The sequence below is a fragment of the Perognathus longimembris genome, chromosome 12, assembly GCF_023159225.1.
Source record: "Perognathus longimembris pacificus isolate PPM17 chromosome 12, ASM2315922v1, whole genome shotgun sequence".
NCBI classification, from domain to species: Eukaryota; Metazoa; Chordata; class Mammalia; order Rodentia; family Heteromyidae; genus Perognathus; species Perognathus longimembris.
This window is the reverse complement of record NC_063172.1, coordinates 148,930-165,492: the sequence shown is the minus strand read 5'-3', so window position 1 is coordinate 165,492 and position 16,563 is coordinate 148,930. Positions and strand designations below refer to the sequence as shown.

General features: G+C 47.4%; 1 protein-coding gene across 4 annotated transcripts; it reads right to left on the bottom strand.

Annotated features, from left to right (window-relative positions):
* Positions 1–3,307: 3,307 nt before the first annotated feature.
* Positions 3,308–13,059, bottom strand: Znf251 (zinc finger protein 251). 4 transcript variants are annotated; one of them, XM_048359109.1, is made up of 4 exons: positions 13,014–13,059; positions 11,919–12,051; positions 11,458–11,571; positions 3,308–5,077 (listed from the first exon to the last, which is right to left on the bottom strand). In XM_048359109.1, the coding sequence occupies exons 2-4, from the start codon at positions 12,043–12,045 to the stop codon at positions 3,417–3,419; spliced, it is 1,902 nt and encodes a 633-aa protein (XP_048215066.1). In that variant the 5' UTR covers positions 12,046–12,051; positions 13,014–13,059; the 3' UTR covers positions 3,308–3,416. The 4 variants fall into 4 exon arrangements, with proteins under 4 accessions (XP_048215066.1, XP_048215064.1, XP_048215065.1 ...); XM_048359107.1 differs by lacking the exon at positions 13,014–13,059 and adding an exon at positions 12,918–12,990; XM_048359108.1 differs by lacking the exon at positions 13,014–13,059 and adding an exon at positions 12,480–12,629.
* Between the last annotated feature and the right edge of the window lie 3,504 nt (positions 13,060–16,563).

Sequence of the window (16,563 nt, the reverse complement as noted above, 5' to 3'; positions counted from 1 at the left end):
CCCATGGCCCACAAACCCCTGGACAGAGAAGGAAACAATGACTGGTGAAAAACTTGTGAAGGGAAACTTATCCTGCCACAAGGGCTGGGTAAGGGGATCCTTAAGAGAATCTGAGCTTCTCACATGGGAACCCGAAAAATGCAGGACTTGCTCCGACAAACCAAAGTGAAAATTAGACAAGGAGATCAACTTATTGAAGATATTGTTAAAAATTGCAAGGTCTGTCAGCTTGCCAATGCCCCCAATCAACAGATTACTAAAGGAGCTCGCCTCTGTGGGAATAGGCCAGGCGTATATTGGGAAGATTTCACAGAAATTACAAATATTTGCTAGTTTTTGTAGACACCTTTTCAGGATGTGTTGAAGCCTATCCAACAAAGCATGAGACTGCGAATGTAGTGGCTAAGAAGATCCTGGAAGAAATCCTACCCAGGTATGGCTTCCCATCCACCATTGGGTCGGACAACGGACCGGCTTTTGTCTCAAAAACCAGGGGACTGAAATCCTTAGAACCACGGTGGAAGGAACCCTAGACGGCATTGCCACTTGGGTTCATTGCTCCCACGCCAGGCCAGCTGACCCCTTTGCCCTGGACGACTACCGTGGTGGAACATGGGAGGTCTCCAAGCACCACCCAACTCAGCCGCTTCGCCTTCGCCTCAAGAAAAGAAAGTTAGACTGAATATTGTTATAATTTTCTTTTTGCATTCTTTCCTTACTACCCTGGCTAGTGTTGATGTTATTTTGGCAGCTCATTCCAAAGTGAGGTGACCCCCTTATTTTAGGTAGTTTTGGGCTTGCTCAGGAATACGGGTATAGCCACCCAACCCTTAAGAGCACAGCTGAGAAGTTTACGTATTATTTTGTTGCTTACATTTGGATACGAAACACTATACAGCTAATGGTAAGTCTGTATAGCTGAAAGTTAACTTTCAGTTTGCAGTAATCCTGCAGTCCCTTGGTAAAGTAGACTAAGGTTATAGGTTCCTGGCTAGGTAAGGTCAACGCCCCTGAGTCAGCCTGAAGAAGTTACGGAAGATGGATGATCTTCACCCATCAGCCCCCCTTTAAAACCGAGGGACCAGAGTTGTTTCTGGGAAGATGAGTCAGGATAAACTAGAGGCATGCAAAACAGAGGTACAGAGACTATACTTGTAAGAAATGGTGACAGGCCCTTTGGTTACTACATTGGGCCCTACTGGCCCATGCCTTACCTCTATATTATCCCCTAGACATGCAAGCCATTGAAATGGACAGAATGGAGCCATGATTGGCTCCCAAGGTACCAAAAAGAAAAAGGGGGAAATGAAGTGCCAGACTTTGAAGTCAGGCCCCATTTTACCATGTGAACCCCATTTTACCACATGAACCCCATTTTAGAATCAAACCCTGAGCCAATCAGATTTGTACCTGTGTCCTAATCTTGCTTACTTGAACACCTGATTCTTGTAACCTTGTTCTTTGCCTTTATAAGCCCTGTGTAATCACAGCTTGGGGCTCCCTCCTAACCTCCGCTGTGTCAGTGGGTAGGACGAGGCCCGAGTCGCAGCTCGCTTAAAGCCTTGCCTTGCTTTTGCATTTCAGAATGTCTGAGTCTCGGTGGTCTTCTTGGTGGTGGTTTTGCAACTTGGCACAACACTATACAGTGAAACTTTAGAACACAGCCAGCTGGGCCCTGTGGCCTGTCATCCTAGCTACTCAGTAGGCTGAGATCTGAGGATGGAGGTTCAAAGACAGCCAAGGCAGAAAAGTCTGTAAGACTCTTATTGCCAATAAACTACTCAGAAAAAGCCAGAAGTGGGCTGTGGTTCATATGGTAAAGAGGCTGAGGGACAGTGCTCAGGCCAGGTTCAAGCCCCAGGACTGGGGGGAAAAAAGTTAGGGATAAGTTTGCCAGAGATCCAGTAACTCCACTTAGTTATTTTCTGGCTTTTTAATTTTTCTTGTGGGAGACTGGGATTCAAATTGGCTCTCTGATACTTTATGCTCATTGACAAGGTCCATACTACCTGAACCATGACTTTAACCCCTCAAGTTAGGTAATTTCCCAAGACAACTGAAAAGTTAAGTTTACAAACCAGCAGGAAGTTAAATGTTTGTACCGGCTTTATTCATAGTTGCTCCAAGTGGAGAATACACAAATATCCTTTATTGAGTGAAGTAATAGACTGCTTTCACCCACACTATGGATTGGTACTTGACAATAAGAAAAGTGAAATACTGATACATGCAAAAATATGGGTGAAATTCCAATGTGTTACATAGATTATGCCATACTCAAAAGGCTACCCAGTGTGATCTTGCAAGTAGGGCCTAAAGCTATAGAGACAGAAAAGAATCTTGGAAAGGGATGGAAATGTTATTTGTGGTGGTGGCTACAAAACTATGTTTTTGTTAAAACCTGTAGAACTTTACACTAAAAACAGTGAATTCTAGGTCATTCTCATTCTAGAGATGACCTGCATTTTTTCCTAAGAAACTTTCCTATCACTTTAATAAAAAGATGAGGATGATGGGGGAGAAAGTGAATTTTACTTTATATAAATTATACCTCAAGAAACCTATTACAGAATCTTATTGGTGAGCTGGTCATGGTTGTTAGATTTATAATCTCAACATCCAGGAGGCTAAGGCAGGAGGATCATGAGTTCGAGACCTGGACTACATATTAAACCAACAAAACAATTCCACTGGCAATCACAATTCTCAAAAGTGGAGACATGGGCTAGCCACTAAAGGCTCATGCTTGTAATCCTAGCTACTCAGGAGGCTGAGATCTGAGGATCATGGTTTAAAGCCAGCCCAGGCAGGAAAGTTCTTATCTCCAATAACCATCAGAAAACCTGAAGTGCAGCTGTGGCTCATGTGGTAGAGTGCTAGCTTTGATCAAAAGAGCTCAGGGACAGCATCCAAGGCCCTGAGTTGAAGCCCCATGACCGACAAAAACAAAACAACACAAAACGTGCAGTCAGTGCCTTATTGATCCACAAGGGCTGCTCCTCTGCTGAGCTTTTCAGAAGTTGGCTCCTGTGAGCAGGGGGGAGACCAGCTGGAACATGGTGGTGGTGGAGGAAAGGCTCCAATCTTCCCAGTGGTCCTGAAGCTGGGTACTCTCAGCCACAAACCTGGACTTAGAAAAGACTATTTAACACCCCATCTCTGGAAGAAGGGGCATTCCTGGAATTAGGTAAGTGTACGCCTTTGGAATCCCACTCTTTCAGCATGACATATGAATGTGGTGCCACACAGGTCACTCATGAGCACAACAGTAACCTCTATACAGATAACTGCTTTCTAGTATGAATTCTCTTGTTCACTTTCACATTTAATTAAAATCATCCAATCTATTTACTTTTGTTTGGTAGTAATATTTGTGCCTTCTTCTATTCTACCATCTCTACTAACAAGATGATCTATTACTGTTTCTCATATTTATCACATTCAAAATGTCTTTCTTGGAAAATCTTTTTGATATGAATAAAGTATCTTTGAGATCCATCATTCAACAGGGATTTATCTCCAACAGGAGTTACCTGGTGTTGAATAAGGGCTAAACCCCCACCAACAGCCTTTGCACACTCTTGGCATTTAAAAGGTTTGTCCCCAGCATCAGTTTTCTGATACATAATGGGCTGAGTAGGGCTGAGTGTTTTCCCACATTCATTACATCCCAGGATCTTCTGACCAGTATGAACTGTCCAGTGCAGAATGAGGTTTTCACCATGGCTGAAGGCCCTGCCACATCTCTCTCTGGTAGATGGATGACTGGAGTCATGAGCAAAAGTTGGGCTGCATTTGCCTCCAAGAGGAATCTTCCCTGTGTGAACCCGCTGATGCTGAGTTAGGGTTGACCTCCGGCTAAAGGCCTTCCCACAGCTTCCACATTCATAGGGCTTCTCTCCAGTGTGGACACGCTGATGTAGCGTGAGCTGGGAGCTCTGGCTGAAGGCCTTCCCACACTCAGTGCACCTATAGGGCTTCTCTCCTGTGTGCACTCTGCGGTGCTGTACAAGGGTAGAACTTCGGCTGAAGGCTTTGCCACACTCATTGCAAACATAAGGCTTCTCTCCAGTGTGAATTCTTACATGTTCAGTAAGGTGAGAGTTGAAGCCAAAGGCTCTGCCACATTCACTGCACACATAGGGCTTCTCTCCGGTATGAACCCTGTGATGGAGAAAAAGGCTAGAGCTCTGACTGAAGGCCTTGCCACACTGCTTGCATTTGTGGGGCTTCTCTCCTGTGTGAATCCTCTGGTGCTGAATAAGGCTTGAGCTGCGACTAAAGGCCTTCCCACACCAAGTGCATGCATGGGGTTTCTCTCCTGTGTGAATCCTCTGGTGTTGAGTTAACTGAGGGCTCTGGCTGAAGGCTTTCCCACAGTCATTACACTTGTAAGGTTTCTGTCCTGTATGTATCACACGATGCTGAATAAGAGATGAGCTTCGACTGAAGGCCTTCCCACATTCTCTACACCCAAAAGGTCTTTCTCCAGTGTGAATTCTCTGATGCAGACGGAGGTGGGAATTGAGCCCAAAGGTTTTCCCACAGTCATTACATTTAAATGGTTTATTCCCAGTGTGAACTTGATGGTGCATATTAAGGCCTGAACTGTGAGTAAAGGCTCGCCCACAACGACCACATACATAAGGCTTTTCCCCAGTGTGACTTCTCCGATGGCGTTTTAGGTCTGACTTATATTTGAAGGCTTTGCTGCATATGCCACATTTAAAGGCTCTATCCTCTATTTTCTTTCTTTGAAGCCTAACAATACTTTGGTTTGGTTTCAAGTTTCTATCAAACACACCACATGCCTCAGATCTCTGTTCTGTAGGTTGTTCCCTGCATACAACAGACTCCTCTCTAAAAGCTCTCTTGTGAAGACAGTGTTTCTTCAAATTCTGCTCAGCAGAGCTTCCCTGCTTCCCTTCTATTTTACACTCATGGTCCTGAGCTTCCTGGGACTCAGGTGCCTGTAAATTAGGCCTTGAGCTTCTGAATATAAATTCTTGAGTTTTCACTTTTTCAGAGTATTTCTGGCTTAGAATGGATAGTTCCTTCTTGTTCCCAAGTGCAGGTTCTGTTACACAAAAACAAATGAATTAGGGATGGGAACATGGCCTAGTGGTAGAGTGCTTGCCTCACATACATGAAGCCCTGGGTTTGATTCCTCAGCACCACATATGCAGAAAAAAACAGAAGTGGCACTGTGGCTCAAGTGGCAGAGTGCTATCCTTGAGCAAAAAGAAGCCAGGGACACTGCTCAGGCCCTGAGTTCAAGGCCCAGGACTGGCAAAAACAACAAAAACAAAACAAAACACACACACAAATGAACAGAGGAAGTTTGATACTCCTATAAATCATCATGCAAATAGCAGCAGCTCTGGGATAACCCCAGTGGCTCAAGCCTATAATCCTAGCTACTCAGACTAAGATTAGAAGAAGCCAGCCCAGGCTCAAAACTTTGTGAGACTCTTATGGTCAATTAATCACTCAAAAGCAAAAGTAGAGGGGCTGGGAATGTGGCTTAGTGGTAGAGTGCTTGCCTAGCATGCACAAAGCCCTGGGTTCAATTCCTCAGCACCACATAGAAAAAGCCAGAAGTGGAGTTGTGGCACAAGAGGTAGAGTGCTAACCTTGAGAAAAGGAAGACAGGGACAGTGCTCAGACCCTGAGTCCAAGGCCAGGACTGGTATTAAAAAAAAAAAAAAAAGCAGAAGTAGAGCTGTGGCTCAAGTGGCAGAGTACTTACCCTGGAGCACACAGGACCACAGTTCAAGCCCCAGGACTGGCACCAAAAAAGGGGAAAAAAATCAGATACTCAGGTAGAAAAACATGTGACAGGCAGAGTTCAGAAGTAAACAGTTGGGGGGCTGGGGATATGGCCTAGTGGCAAGCGTGCCTGCCTCATATACATGAGGCCCTGGGTTTGATTCCCCAGCACCACATATACAGAAAATGGCCAGAAGTGGCGCTGTGGCTCAAGTGGCAGAGTGCTAGCCTTGAGCAAAAAGAAGCCAGGGACAGTGCTCAGGCCCTGAGTCCAAGGCCCAGGACTGGCAAAAAAAAAAAAAAATAATAATAATAAGTAAACAGTTGGGCTGGGAACATGGCGTAGTGGTAAAGTGCTCACCTCCCATACATGATTCGATTCCCCAGCACCACTTATACAGAAAATGGCCAGAAATGGTGCTGTGGCTCAAGTGGCAGAGTGCTAGCCTTGAGTAAAAAGAAGCCAGGGATGGTGCTCAGGCCCTGAGTGCAAGCCCCAGGACTGGCAAAAAAAGGAAAAAGAAAAAGAAAAAGATGTAAATAGTCAATAGGCAGGATGAAAACAGCTACTTTCATTAAGTATCAAAGAAAGGAAAGTTCAAACTAATTACAACATTTTACTTATCAAACTGGCAAACTAATCCATTCACTAAATATTCAGGTCAGGTAGGTTCTACTAATGGAACACAACAGGAATACAAACACTGTCTCTGGCCTAAAGATGCCTATCTTTCCTCTGTATATCACCTTTATAATAATAATCATAAGCCTATACTGTACTCAGGAAGACAGACAACCAGAAAAGTATGATAGTTAACCATGATGGTCAGTATGAGTGGATTAGGAAAAATGTAAGATTAACCGGATGCCCTGTGAGCTGGATGTGCCCTCACCACTGGGCCACACCTTGGGAAGGTGCTCAGCATGGCCCCACTGTGCCAGGCTTCAGCCCCACTGGGCCTGGCCCCGCGGCCCTCTGCTGCCGCCCGGAGGCTATCCGCGGCACGGCACCCATGAGGAGCTGTGGCGTCCCACGAAGGACCACTGAGCCACTGGGAAGTGGTGTCCACACCACAGTTCCCGAGCTGCCTGCCAGGCGAGGCGGAAAAGTACAGCCAAGCAAGGACTGGCAGGCCTAAGGAGCCTCGACCTCCACCAGCACTCCCACTGAGTTGATGTGTGGATGCCTGTGGGACTTCGAAAGCATAAATGAGCAAAACAGGAACCGTCTGCTTCCAAGTGACCTTACTCAGGACTGGGGGGGGGGGGGGGGGGGGGGGGGGGGCATACCCTATCCGAGGAGCTGAGGGAAGGCTGCAGGACCCAGCGGGCAGTGAGCCCAGTGTCACAGGGATGAGGAAGAGGAACTGAATCTCTCCAAACTATGTGTTGATGAGTTAGCTGGGCCACAACCCATCTCAGGAGGCCAGCCACGTGATAAATGGACACTACAGTTAAAATACCAGCTCAATGCCTTGACCTCAGGTGGCACTACCAACAAAATCTGAGGGCTGGGAATATGGCCTAGTGGCAAGAGTGCTTGCCTAGCATACATGAAGCCCTGGGTTCAATTCCTAAGCACCACATATACAGAAAAAGCCAGAGATGGTGCTGTGGCTCAAGTGGCAGAGTGCTAGACATGAACAAAAAGAAGCTCAGGCCCCGAGTTCAAGAGCCAGGACTGGAAAAAAAATTCTTTATGCCAAAAGCTTAGATTAAGGGAAATGTTAATGACAAAATCCAAGTATTGGGGTATGATGTTCATTACAAAAAATTTTGCAAAACGATGTATGTTTAAAATTTTCCATAGTAAGATGTTGCGAAAAATGGTAAGACTCAGATACTAAAAAATCTATAACCTATATATGACCAGCACAGTAAAAATAGCTGTCCAATAAGATCAAGTCAAATGTTCACATGTTTGTTCCCCAGAGTAGCTCCAAGGGCCAATAATGTGAATACTTTGCTTGTATGTAACAAAAATGTTAATATTACTTAAATCCACATAAAAGTTTTACAAACAGTTCATCATCATAAGTCACCAAGTAAAAGATACTGTGTAGGAAAAAAAAAATAGATGAATGCCGGGAATGTTCTTTGTACGTTTAAGGCCCTGGCTCAATCTCTAGCTCTTGGAAAGAATAAAAACAATAGAAGATGAAAATTGTTTAAAGAAAACTTTATAGCATGGCACAGGACCTCACACCTGTAATCTTACTCAGGAGGCTGAGATCTGAGAATCACGGTTCAAAGCCAGTCTGAGCATTAAAGTCTGTGAGAATCTTATCTCCAAGTAACCACCAGAAAACCAGAAGTAGTGCTGGGGCTCAAGTGATAGAGCCTTGAGCTGAAGAGGTCAGGGACAGCATCCAGGCTGAGTTCAAGTCCCAAGGCCAACAAAAAACCCACAACATTTACAAATCCAGGGTATGCATAAGTCACACCAGTAATCCCAGCTAGTTAGGGGGTGAGGATTGGAAAGATGAAATTTACAGGACAACCTGGACAAAAGTTAGTGAGACCCTGTCTCAACCAATAAGCCAAGCATGGCTCTGTCATCCCTACTATCCAGAAGGTAGGAGAATCTTGGGCAGCCTGGGCAAAAGTGCAAGACCCTATTCAAATATTAGCTAAAGCAGCAAGGTGCTAGTGTAATCCTAGCTACTCAGGAGGCTTAGGCATGGAGAATTGAGGTTTGAAGCTGGCAGAAAAATCCACTAGGAGACTCAATCACCAATTAACCAGCAAAAAAAAAAAAAAAAGCCACAGTGGAGGCATGTCTTAGTTGGTAGAACCCTAGCCAATGAATGAAAGCAGCTACAGGTACCGAGTTCAAGTCCTGGTATAGGACCAAGAAATAAAGAAAAGAGTGCTAGCTATGAACAAAAAGCCATGTAGGGCAAATGACCCTAAAGTTAAGGCTCAGTACCAACAGACACAGACACACATACAATGGGTGCTGATTGCTGACATCTGTAATCATAGCTACTCAGGAGGCTGAGATCTGAGGATCTTGGTTCTGCTCCAATTAACCACCAGAAAACTGGAAGCAGCACTGTGGCTCAAAGTGGTACAGGGTTAGCCTTAAGCAAAAGAACTCAGGAACAGCACCCAGGCCCTGAGTTCAAGCCCAAAGACACACACACACACACACACACACACACACACGCACACGCACACGCACACAAAGATAAAAGGTTATGGATGTTAAAGATCCTGCTCAGGCCATTGCTTTAGGCCCCCACTTGAGGTACCAGGTAACGATGGAAGGTAATACATGGTGGAGCAAATCCCTTACATGGTGAGTCAGGATGTAAGAGGACTGGAAGGGCCCCATATATCCTTTAAGGATATAAGTCCAGTGACACCACAAGCCCCTACAGTCCAGTAGTACCACCCTAGGAACAAAGTCTTTAACATACGGAGCTTTGGGGGACGTTTACTCCAACCACAGAAGTACTTACCCTGAGTTCTCCAACTACTGCTTTTTGTTTTAATTCTTTATTATTTATTTCTTTATTATTTGCTGGTCATGGGGCTTGAACTCTGGGCCTGTCCTTGAGCTCTTCGGCTCAAGGCTAGTGCTCTACCACTTGAGTCAGTGCCACTTTAGGTTTTCTGGAGGTTAATTAGAGATGAGTCTCACAGACTTTCCTGCCCAGGTTGGCTTTGAATGATGATCCTCAGATCCTAGCCTCTCTAGTAGCTAGGATTACAAGCCTAAACCACTGGTGCCCGGCACAGGCATAAACCACTGGGCCCTGTCCCTCTTAGTTCCCCAGTGGGAACCAATGCTCCAGGCCCCACATCCATATCTAGCTGTTTGACTAAATACAAAATCTAGATTAAGCCATTAGAACCAGGCATCTCTTCTGCATATGTGCTTTAAACCCCTCTAATCCATCCTTTCCTGTTTCTGTCTATATCTTGGACACCATCAAAGGCAGTTGTTCCAGGCCCTCACCTTCTACCCATCTCTCATAGGCTGGTCAGAGGCTGACCAGGCTCTGCTGGCCTTTGGAATTCAGGGCATCCCAAGAATTATGAGCAATAAAATCTTCATTTTCCATCTTGTCTCTCATTTGGATATGAAAGGAATGAAAACCCCAGGACAGTAGGAACTTGTGAAAAAAGATGAAATGAGATCCTTCTTCCCACCTCAACTGAGAAGGAGATATAAAATCACAAATTTGAATTTCAATATCTGCAGTAATAAAATTGAATTCTTAAGAAACAATATGCACTGTGTTACAAAGAATAAACCTACAACTAATGATGTATCACCACCAAAAGTTCATAGTTTACAGTAGGATTCAATCTTGGTGTTGTAGACAGTATGGGTTTAAACAAATGTATGAATGGATCTGCCACTGAACTGAACAGTTCTACTGCCCTAATATTTCCCCAAACTCTCCCTATTTATCCCCAAGTCCCCTTTCCTACACCCTGACAATACTAGATCTTCCTACTGTCTGTATCTTTTTTTTTTCTCTTTTTTGGTCAGTTGTGGGGCGTGAACTCATGGCCTAGGCCCTTTCCCTGAGCTCTTTTGCTCAACGCTAGCTCTCTACCACTTTGCGCCACAGCTCCACTTCCAGCTTTTTCTGAGTAGTTTATTGGAGATATGAGTCTCATGGACTTTCCTGCCAGGGCTGGTTTTGAACTGTAATCCTCAGATCTCAGCCTCCTGAGTAGCTAGGATTATAGACATGAGCCACCTGCACCTGGCTGACATACAAAATAACTGTGAGGAACAGTACACTAAACAAAACATAAGAAGGGAATGAGGAAAGAGTAAAAAGCAGAATAAGCCTCAGCAGCTGGGCATCAAAATGACTCAGAATTGATGAATCAAGTAGAGAAATAGATTTCAACAGAACAAAGATAAATATTTTTAAATACTATTAAGATAGGCACAGTGTCTATTCCTACTTACTCAGGAGGCTGAGATCTGAGAATTAAGGCTCAAGCCAACCTAGAGAGACAAATCATGAAGCTCTAATTAATTTCTAATTAACCAGAAAAGACCTGGAAGTGCAAGTGTGGCTCAAGTGATAGAAAACCTGTCTTAAGAGAAAAAGCTAATTGAGAGTGAGAAGCTCTGAGTTCATGCCTCAGTATTGGTGTGTGCACACATGCGTGCACATGTACACACACATACACAAATACTATTAAATCTAGTGTACTAATATGAACTTGTAGTCCCAGCTGCTAAGGAAGGTGAGGCAGGATGATCACTTGAATCCTTAAGTTGAACACCATCCTCAGTACCATGGAGACCCCATCTCAAAGAAAGGAAGAGAGAACAACTACTGACCAAAACTGAAGGCAAAGGAAAGAAAAGATGAAGGAGAAAAGGACACAGTAGAGTACCAGTACCTACTGCCAAAGGAGGACAGGCAGTTAGTTGTATTATATAACAAGAAGAAATGTGTGTAAAGATAATCACTAGAACACAACTGACATGACCCGAGAACTATGTTTTTTGTTTTGTTTTGTTTTTAAGCAAAGCAAATGGAGCAAAAAGCCTTTCAAAGCAGGTGCATATACCCATGGGTGTATTAGGAACTGTGTCTGCCCCTGGAAGGTAAGCACCATCACTCTATCTGCCCTCCCAATTTCCCCTCATTTCAGCCCATGTCAGGGCTGAGAGGCCATTCCCAGGACCAGTTTCCAGCTCATGCTCACCTGTCTGGCAGCTTCTCAAGACCTCTGGTTCTTCAGCCCCCAGAAGATCCAGGACCCACAGCTCCTCCCCTTGCTCCAGTTGGGAGATCAGCTCTGGCTTAGGGATCGGAAATCCTATTGAGAGTGAGGACTCTGAGTGAGCTGAGGCAGGATATTGACTGTGGGGTCTCCATACCAGGTGAGAAATACCCTGAGTGCATGGGTGCAACTGATCAGGGGAAGGGATGCCAAGTGCCAACAGAGAACTCTCTCACTAGTTCTGGAACTGTGGGACACTGGCAACACAGAGTAAAGTCCCTAGAAATGGGTAGTAAGGCTTCTTTCCCATAGGATAAGTTCAACAGAGAACAGACTGGTACCTGGGGACAAAGGCAGGCCTTCTTTAGGATCCCAAGAGCCAAAAGAACCCACAAGTTCCTAGACACATTCAATATGAAACAGGGAACCAGGGTAATCCTCACCCAGCGAGGCCATGTTCCCATAGTTCTCCAGCATCACGTCCCTGTATAGCGCTCGCTGCTGGGGACCCAGCTGCTGCCCCTCGGCCCGGGAGAAGTACACAGCCACATCCTGGAAGGTCAACGGCATCTCTCCCTGTAATGACACCGTACTTTGAGTGCATCCACGGGGTGGAGGCATGTGCTGAGGTCCACAAAGGAGCAGAAGAGGCAGCCCAAGCCAATATCAAGCACAGAAATTGATGAACCTTATCCCCCAGAACTTGGGAGTTCTGCTCCTGGGAGAAGGCGCGGGTCTACACTGCTGACACTTTCTGGCTTCAGCCGCTGATCAGCTCATCAGTCAAGGGCCCTGGACAGCTGCCATCCGAGCCACGGACTACTCTGGGATCCCAAGTTGGCAAGAGGTGGCCTCTTGCCATGAGTGGAACCCAAATTCATCCTAACAGCTGGCCAAGGAAGGGGGCAGGCTTTGGTTCCTGGAGTGGCCTGCAGAGACATCTAAATCGCCAGAACTAGAATTACTCCCCGACCCCCCTCCCCGCCCACAGCTACTCCCCAAACCTGAGAACTTTCCCACGCTGAGTGCAGGTGGAGTCCAGGGGGACGAAAACTAGCTGTCCCGAGTTGGGACAGCGCCGCTCGGGGTTCCGGGTCCAGCCCGGGGCAGCGGGGCGACTCCCACCAGCGCCTCCCAAGCCTGGCGGGGTGCGCAGACCCTCCTTCGCTCCCAGCACCGGTTCCCTGACCGGCTTCCTTCCCCGGACCGCCCCCAGCCACTGCCCCCGTCGGGCCTCCACCCTAGGACGGGCCTCCACCGCGCGGCACCCAGGCGGGCCTCCACGCCCCCCCCCCCGGGCCTCCAGACTATGACGCCCCCCCCCCACGGGTCTCCGCCCTCGCCGCCGTCCCCCTCCCCGGCGTTCCCCGGACCCGAGGCCTTCGGCGGGGAGCCACCTGCCGCCAGACACCCCTTCCCCAAGCCCGTCGAAGCCGCCTGACCTGCGCGTCACTCCCACCGGGCTGAAGCCCTCCCATCCGTCCTGGCTCCTGCCGCCCCCGCCCGCCAGCTCCGAGGCGAGCCCGCTGGGAATTCACCTTAATCCCGCCCCCCGCCCCCCGGCTCGGCCGCCGACCCGCCAGGGGCGGGGCCAGAAGGAGAGGGCGGGTCGGGGCCGGCCCGCCCATGCGCACTCAGACCCTGACGGCCCGCGAGGCCGGAATCAACTGCAGCCCAGCCCAGTCTCACCCTTGGTGGCTTTGCCTCGTACTTCCGGGGCTACTCTAGGAATCCGGGAGGACTTTACTATCTATGGTGGGCGGGGGCAACTCCCCGACTACTCTGGAATCTGGTGGTCGGCCCAACCGGATCTGAGTGGCAGGTCATCTTCATCACAGCCACAGAGTTGCACAAACTGATGTCCTAATAAATCACGGCCTAACGCAGCTTGGGGCTGACGTGATGGGCACAGCTGTAATCCCCGAGCTAGGAGGCTGAGCGGGGAGTGTTAGGGTTTAAGGGCCAGGTACATAGCAAGACCTGATCTCAAAAAAAAAGGTAAAATTTGAGGAGCAGCGTTGGGTTTGCAATGAAAAGAAAGATGAAGCCAAGGAGGGAATGCGCTACAAGGTCTGAGGTTCACATGTTCAACACTAAGTGGGACAGGCTTTGTTGAGGGGATACTCTTTAGGTACGCCCAGGAAAAGTGGCTCCTTCCCTTGTTCTCCCTCTGTACATTTGGCCCCTTCCCTAGAAGTCCCCTGCCCAGCACTCGAATCCCAGGTAACTGGCACACCTGGAGACAACGGGTCCCAGGCTCTGAGGTCTTCGCTGTGGCCGCACCTCCTCCCCTCCCTCTCCCTACATATCAGTCTCAGTTCCTTCCCTTGCCCGATTTATCCCTTTCCCTTCCCCTGCATCCCTTGCACCCCCTGCACCCTCCATCTTGGGCAGGCCAGCAGTATGCTGTTCCCCAATAAACTCTTTTCCTACTGAACTGTGTGGGGGTCTCCTTTCCGTGAACTTTCCAAGACCCAGGACTGTAATTACCGGCTGGGCAGGGAAATCCGCCCCGCACTGTGTCACTGCCCAGGCTCTGTCAGGTAAGGGAGGGGTAGCCTAGGAAGTCCCGCCCCCCAGCCACATGGCACCCCAAATTGGTCTGGTGACAGGAGGGGGCCGGGGCTTCAGAGGCCCCGGGTGTATATATAGGCTGCCTGGGCAGCCAGGGAGAGAAGGGAAAGAGGGAGAGGAGAAAAGCAGGAGGAGGCCTGAGGCCTGATCCCCGCCGCCCCCCTCCCCCCCACCCCCGCCCTGCGGATGGAGGAGGCCTGACCCCGGACCAGCAGTGGAGAGAGGCCCGAGTCCAGACAAGCCGGAGCAGCCTAGCTCTGGGCTGGAAGGGAGGCGAGGCCTGCAGAGCCGAGGCCTGCTGAGAGCCAGAGGCCCGGGGAGAGCAGACGGAGAGGAGCAGAGTGGAGCCAAGCCCAGAAGAGCCTGAGGCCTGTGGGAAAGTCTGAAGCCTGGTGCCTGTCGAAGCCAGAGCTCCGGGACACAGCGGACCGGAGGCCGGCGGAGAGCGGAGGCCTGCGGAGAGCGGAGGCCCTCAGAGAGGGGAGAGGCCTATGAAGAACAGAGGCCTGTGGAGAACAAGAGGCCTGTGGCCAGGAAAAGCCTGTGGGAAGGAAGAAAGGAAAGAAACTCATGAGGCTGCAACTGCTCCTAGCTCTGGGGTAGCCCGGGGCAAGGCAGTTGCAAACTGACTAATAAAACTTATATGTCACCTTTAACAGTGCTTGGTGGATTTTCTGCTCCCTGGAATACAACAACGCCCAGGATGGGGTTGGACTAATGAGGAATGTGAGGAGGATGACTATGGGGGAGCAGGTGATTTGAAGGAATGAAAACAATGAAACTTGGTAACATTGTTTGAGGAAAGAGAAGAGAGAGCTGGAGGAGGGGAGAATGATTGGAATACATTTGTATACATGAGTAGAAATGCCACTTTTAGAGTATAATGTATGTATGTTTTTATACGTGTATATATGACAATGATAGAAAAAAGAGACCAAGTGGAGTTTTGCATATAATTAAAATGCCATGCAGTGTTAGTGTCCAGTGAGAGTGTCCATGTGCAGGCTTAAAGGGTTCCTTGTTGATGGGAGTGTGACCAGTACAATCTCCAGGATGAAATGAACTGTGGAAAAGAGGCCTTAAGTGCCTCCAGAAATCTTGGGTTCTATCCCAAGGAAGCAACAGAAGTTATAAAGTTAAGGACACCTATCCTTGGGGATTTTTTTTGTCTTAGCAGAATTTTGGTGAGGAGTTTGAAGAAGCCTATTTCTACAATAGAAGAGATAAGTCAGTTCTTTGTGCACACATGTGAGGATTGCACAACTACTTCATATATTTTTTTTTTTACTAAAGTGTATTGGCAAGCCTAATGCTTATGAAATAGAATGAGAAAATGGCAAGCTGGGCACCGGTGGCTCATGCCTGTAATCCTAGCTTCTCCGGAGGATGAGATCAGGGGATCAAGGTTCAAGCCAGCCCAGGCAGGAAAGTCCATGAGACTCTGATCTCCAAGTAACCACCAGAAAACCAGAAGTGGTGCTGTGACTCAAGTGGTAGAGCCCTAGCCTTGAGCTGAACAGTTCAGGGATAGCGCCCAGGCCCAGAGTTCAATCCTCACGACCAACAAAAAATGAAAAAAAATGTGCAAAATCTTTTTTATGCTGTTACCTCAATTATAGTTTGGGGATTTAATTAAGTCCATTAAAAACAATGTTCCATACCAGCACAGCAACAGACAAAGGCCTGATATCTGTCATCTACAGAGAACTCAAAAAACTAAGCCCCTCCAAGCCCAATAAACCTATTAGGAAATGGGCAAAAGAGCTAAAGAGAGACTTCACAAGAGAAGATATAAAAATGGCAAAGAAACACATGAGGAAATGCTCAACATCCCTGCTAGTAAAGGAAATGCAAATAAAAACAACCCTGAGATACCACCTCACCCCAGTTAGAATGGCCTATACTCTGAACTCAGGAAACAACAAATGCTGGAGGGTCTGTGGGGAAAGAGGAACCCTTCTCCATTGTTGGTGGGAGTGCAAATTAGTACAACCACTTTGGAGAACAGTATGGAGGTTTCTCAAAAAGCTCAATATAGACCTACCCTATGACCCAGCCATACCACTCCTAGGCATCTATCCTAAACAGCAAAATCCAAGATATCAAAAAGGCATTTGTACTTCCATGTTTATCGCGGCACAATTCACAATAGCTAAAATATGGAAACAACCCAGATGCCCCTCCACAGACGAATGGATCCAAAAAATATGGTACTTATACACAATGGAATACTACATAGCGATTAGGAATGGTGAAATACTGTTATTCGCAGGGAAATGGTCAGAACTCGAACAAATAATGTTGAGTGAGACAAGCCTAGAACACAGAAAACAAAGGGGCATGATCTCCCTGATATATGACTGTTAACAAAGGGAGATGGAGAGACAGTAGAGACCAAGTCTGTGAATACTGTATATGTTCTTGATACATTGTATATTGCATATATGTCAACCTGACCTAGACAAGGGATAGAAAAACAGGTCGTAAGATATCATAAGAAATGTACACACTGCC

Coding starts and splice junctions, on each gene's coding strand:
- Znf251 (XM_048359106.1), bottom strand. CDS start 12,096: ATGCCTCCACCCCGTGGATGCACTCAAAGTACGGTGTCATTACAGGGA. Junction 11,572..11,918: donor TGGGAACATGGCCTCGCTGG/GTGAGGATTACC, acceptor CACTCTCAATAG/GATTTCCGATCCCTAAGCCA. Junction 5,078..11,457: donor CTTGAGAAGCTGCCAGACAG/GTGAGCATGAGC, acceptor TTTGTGTAACAG/AACCTGCACTTGGGAACAAG.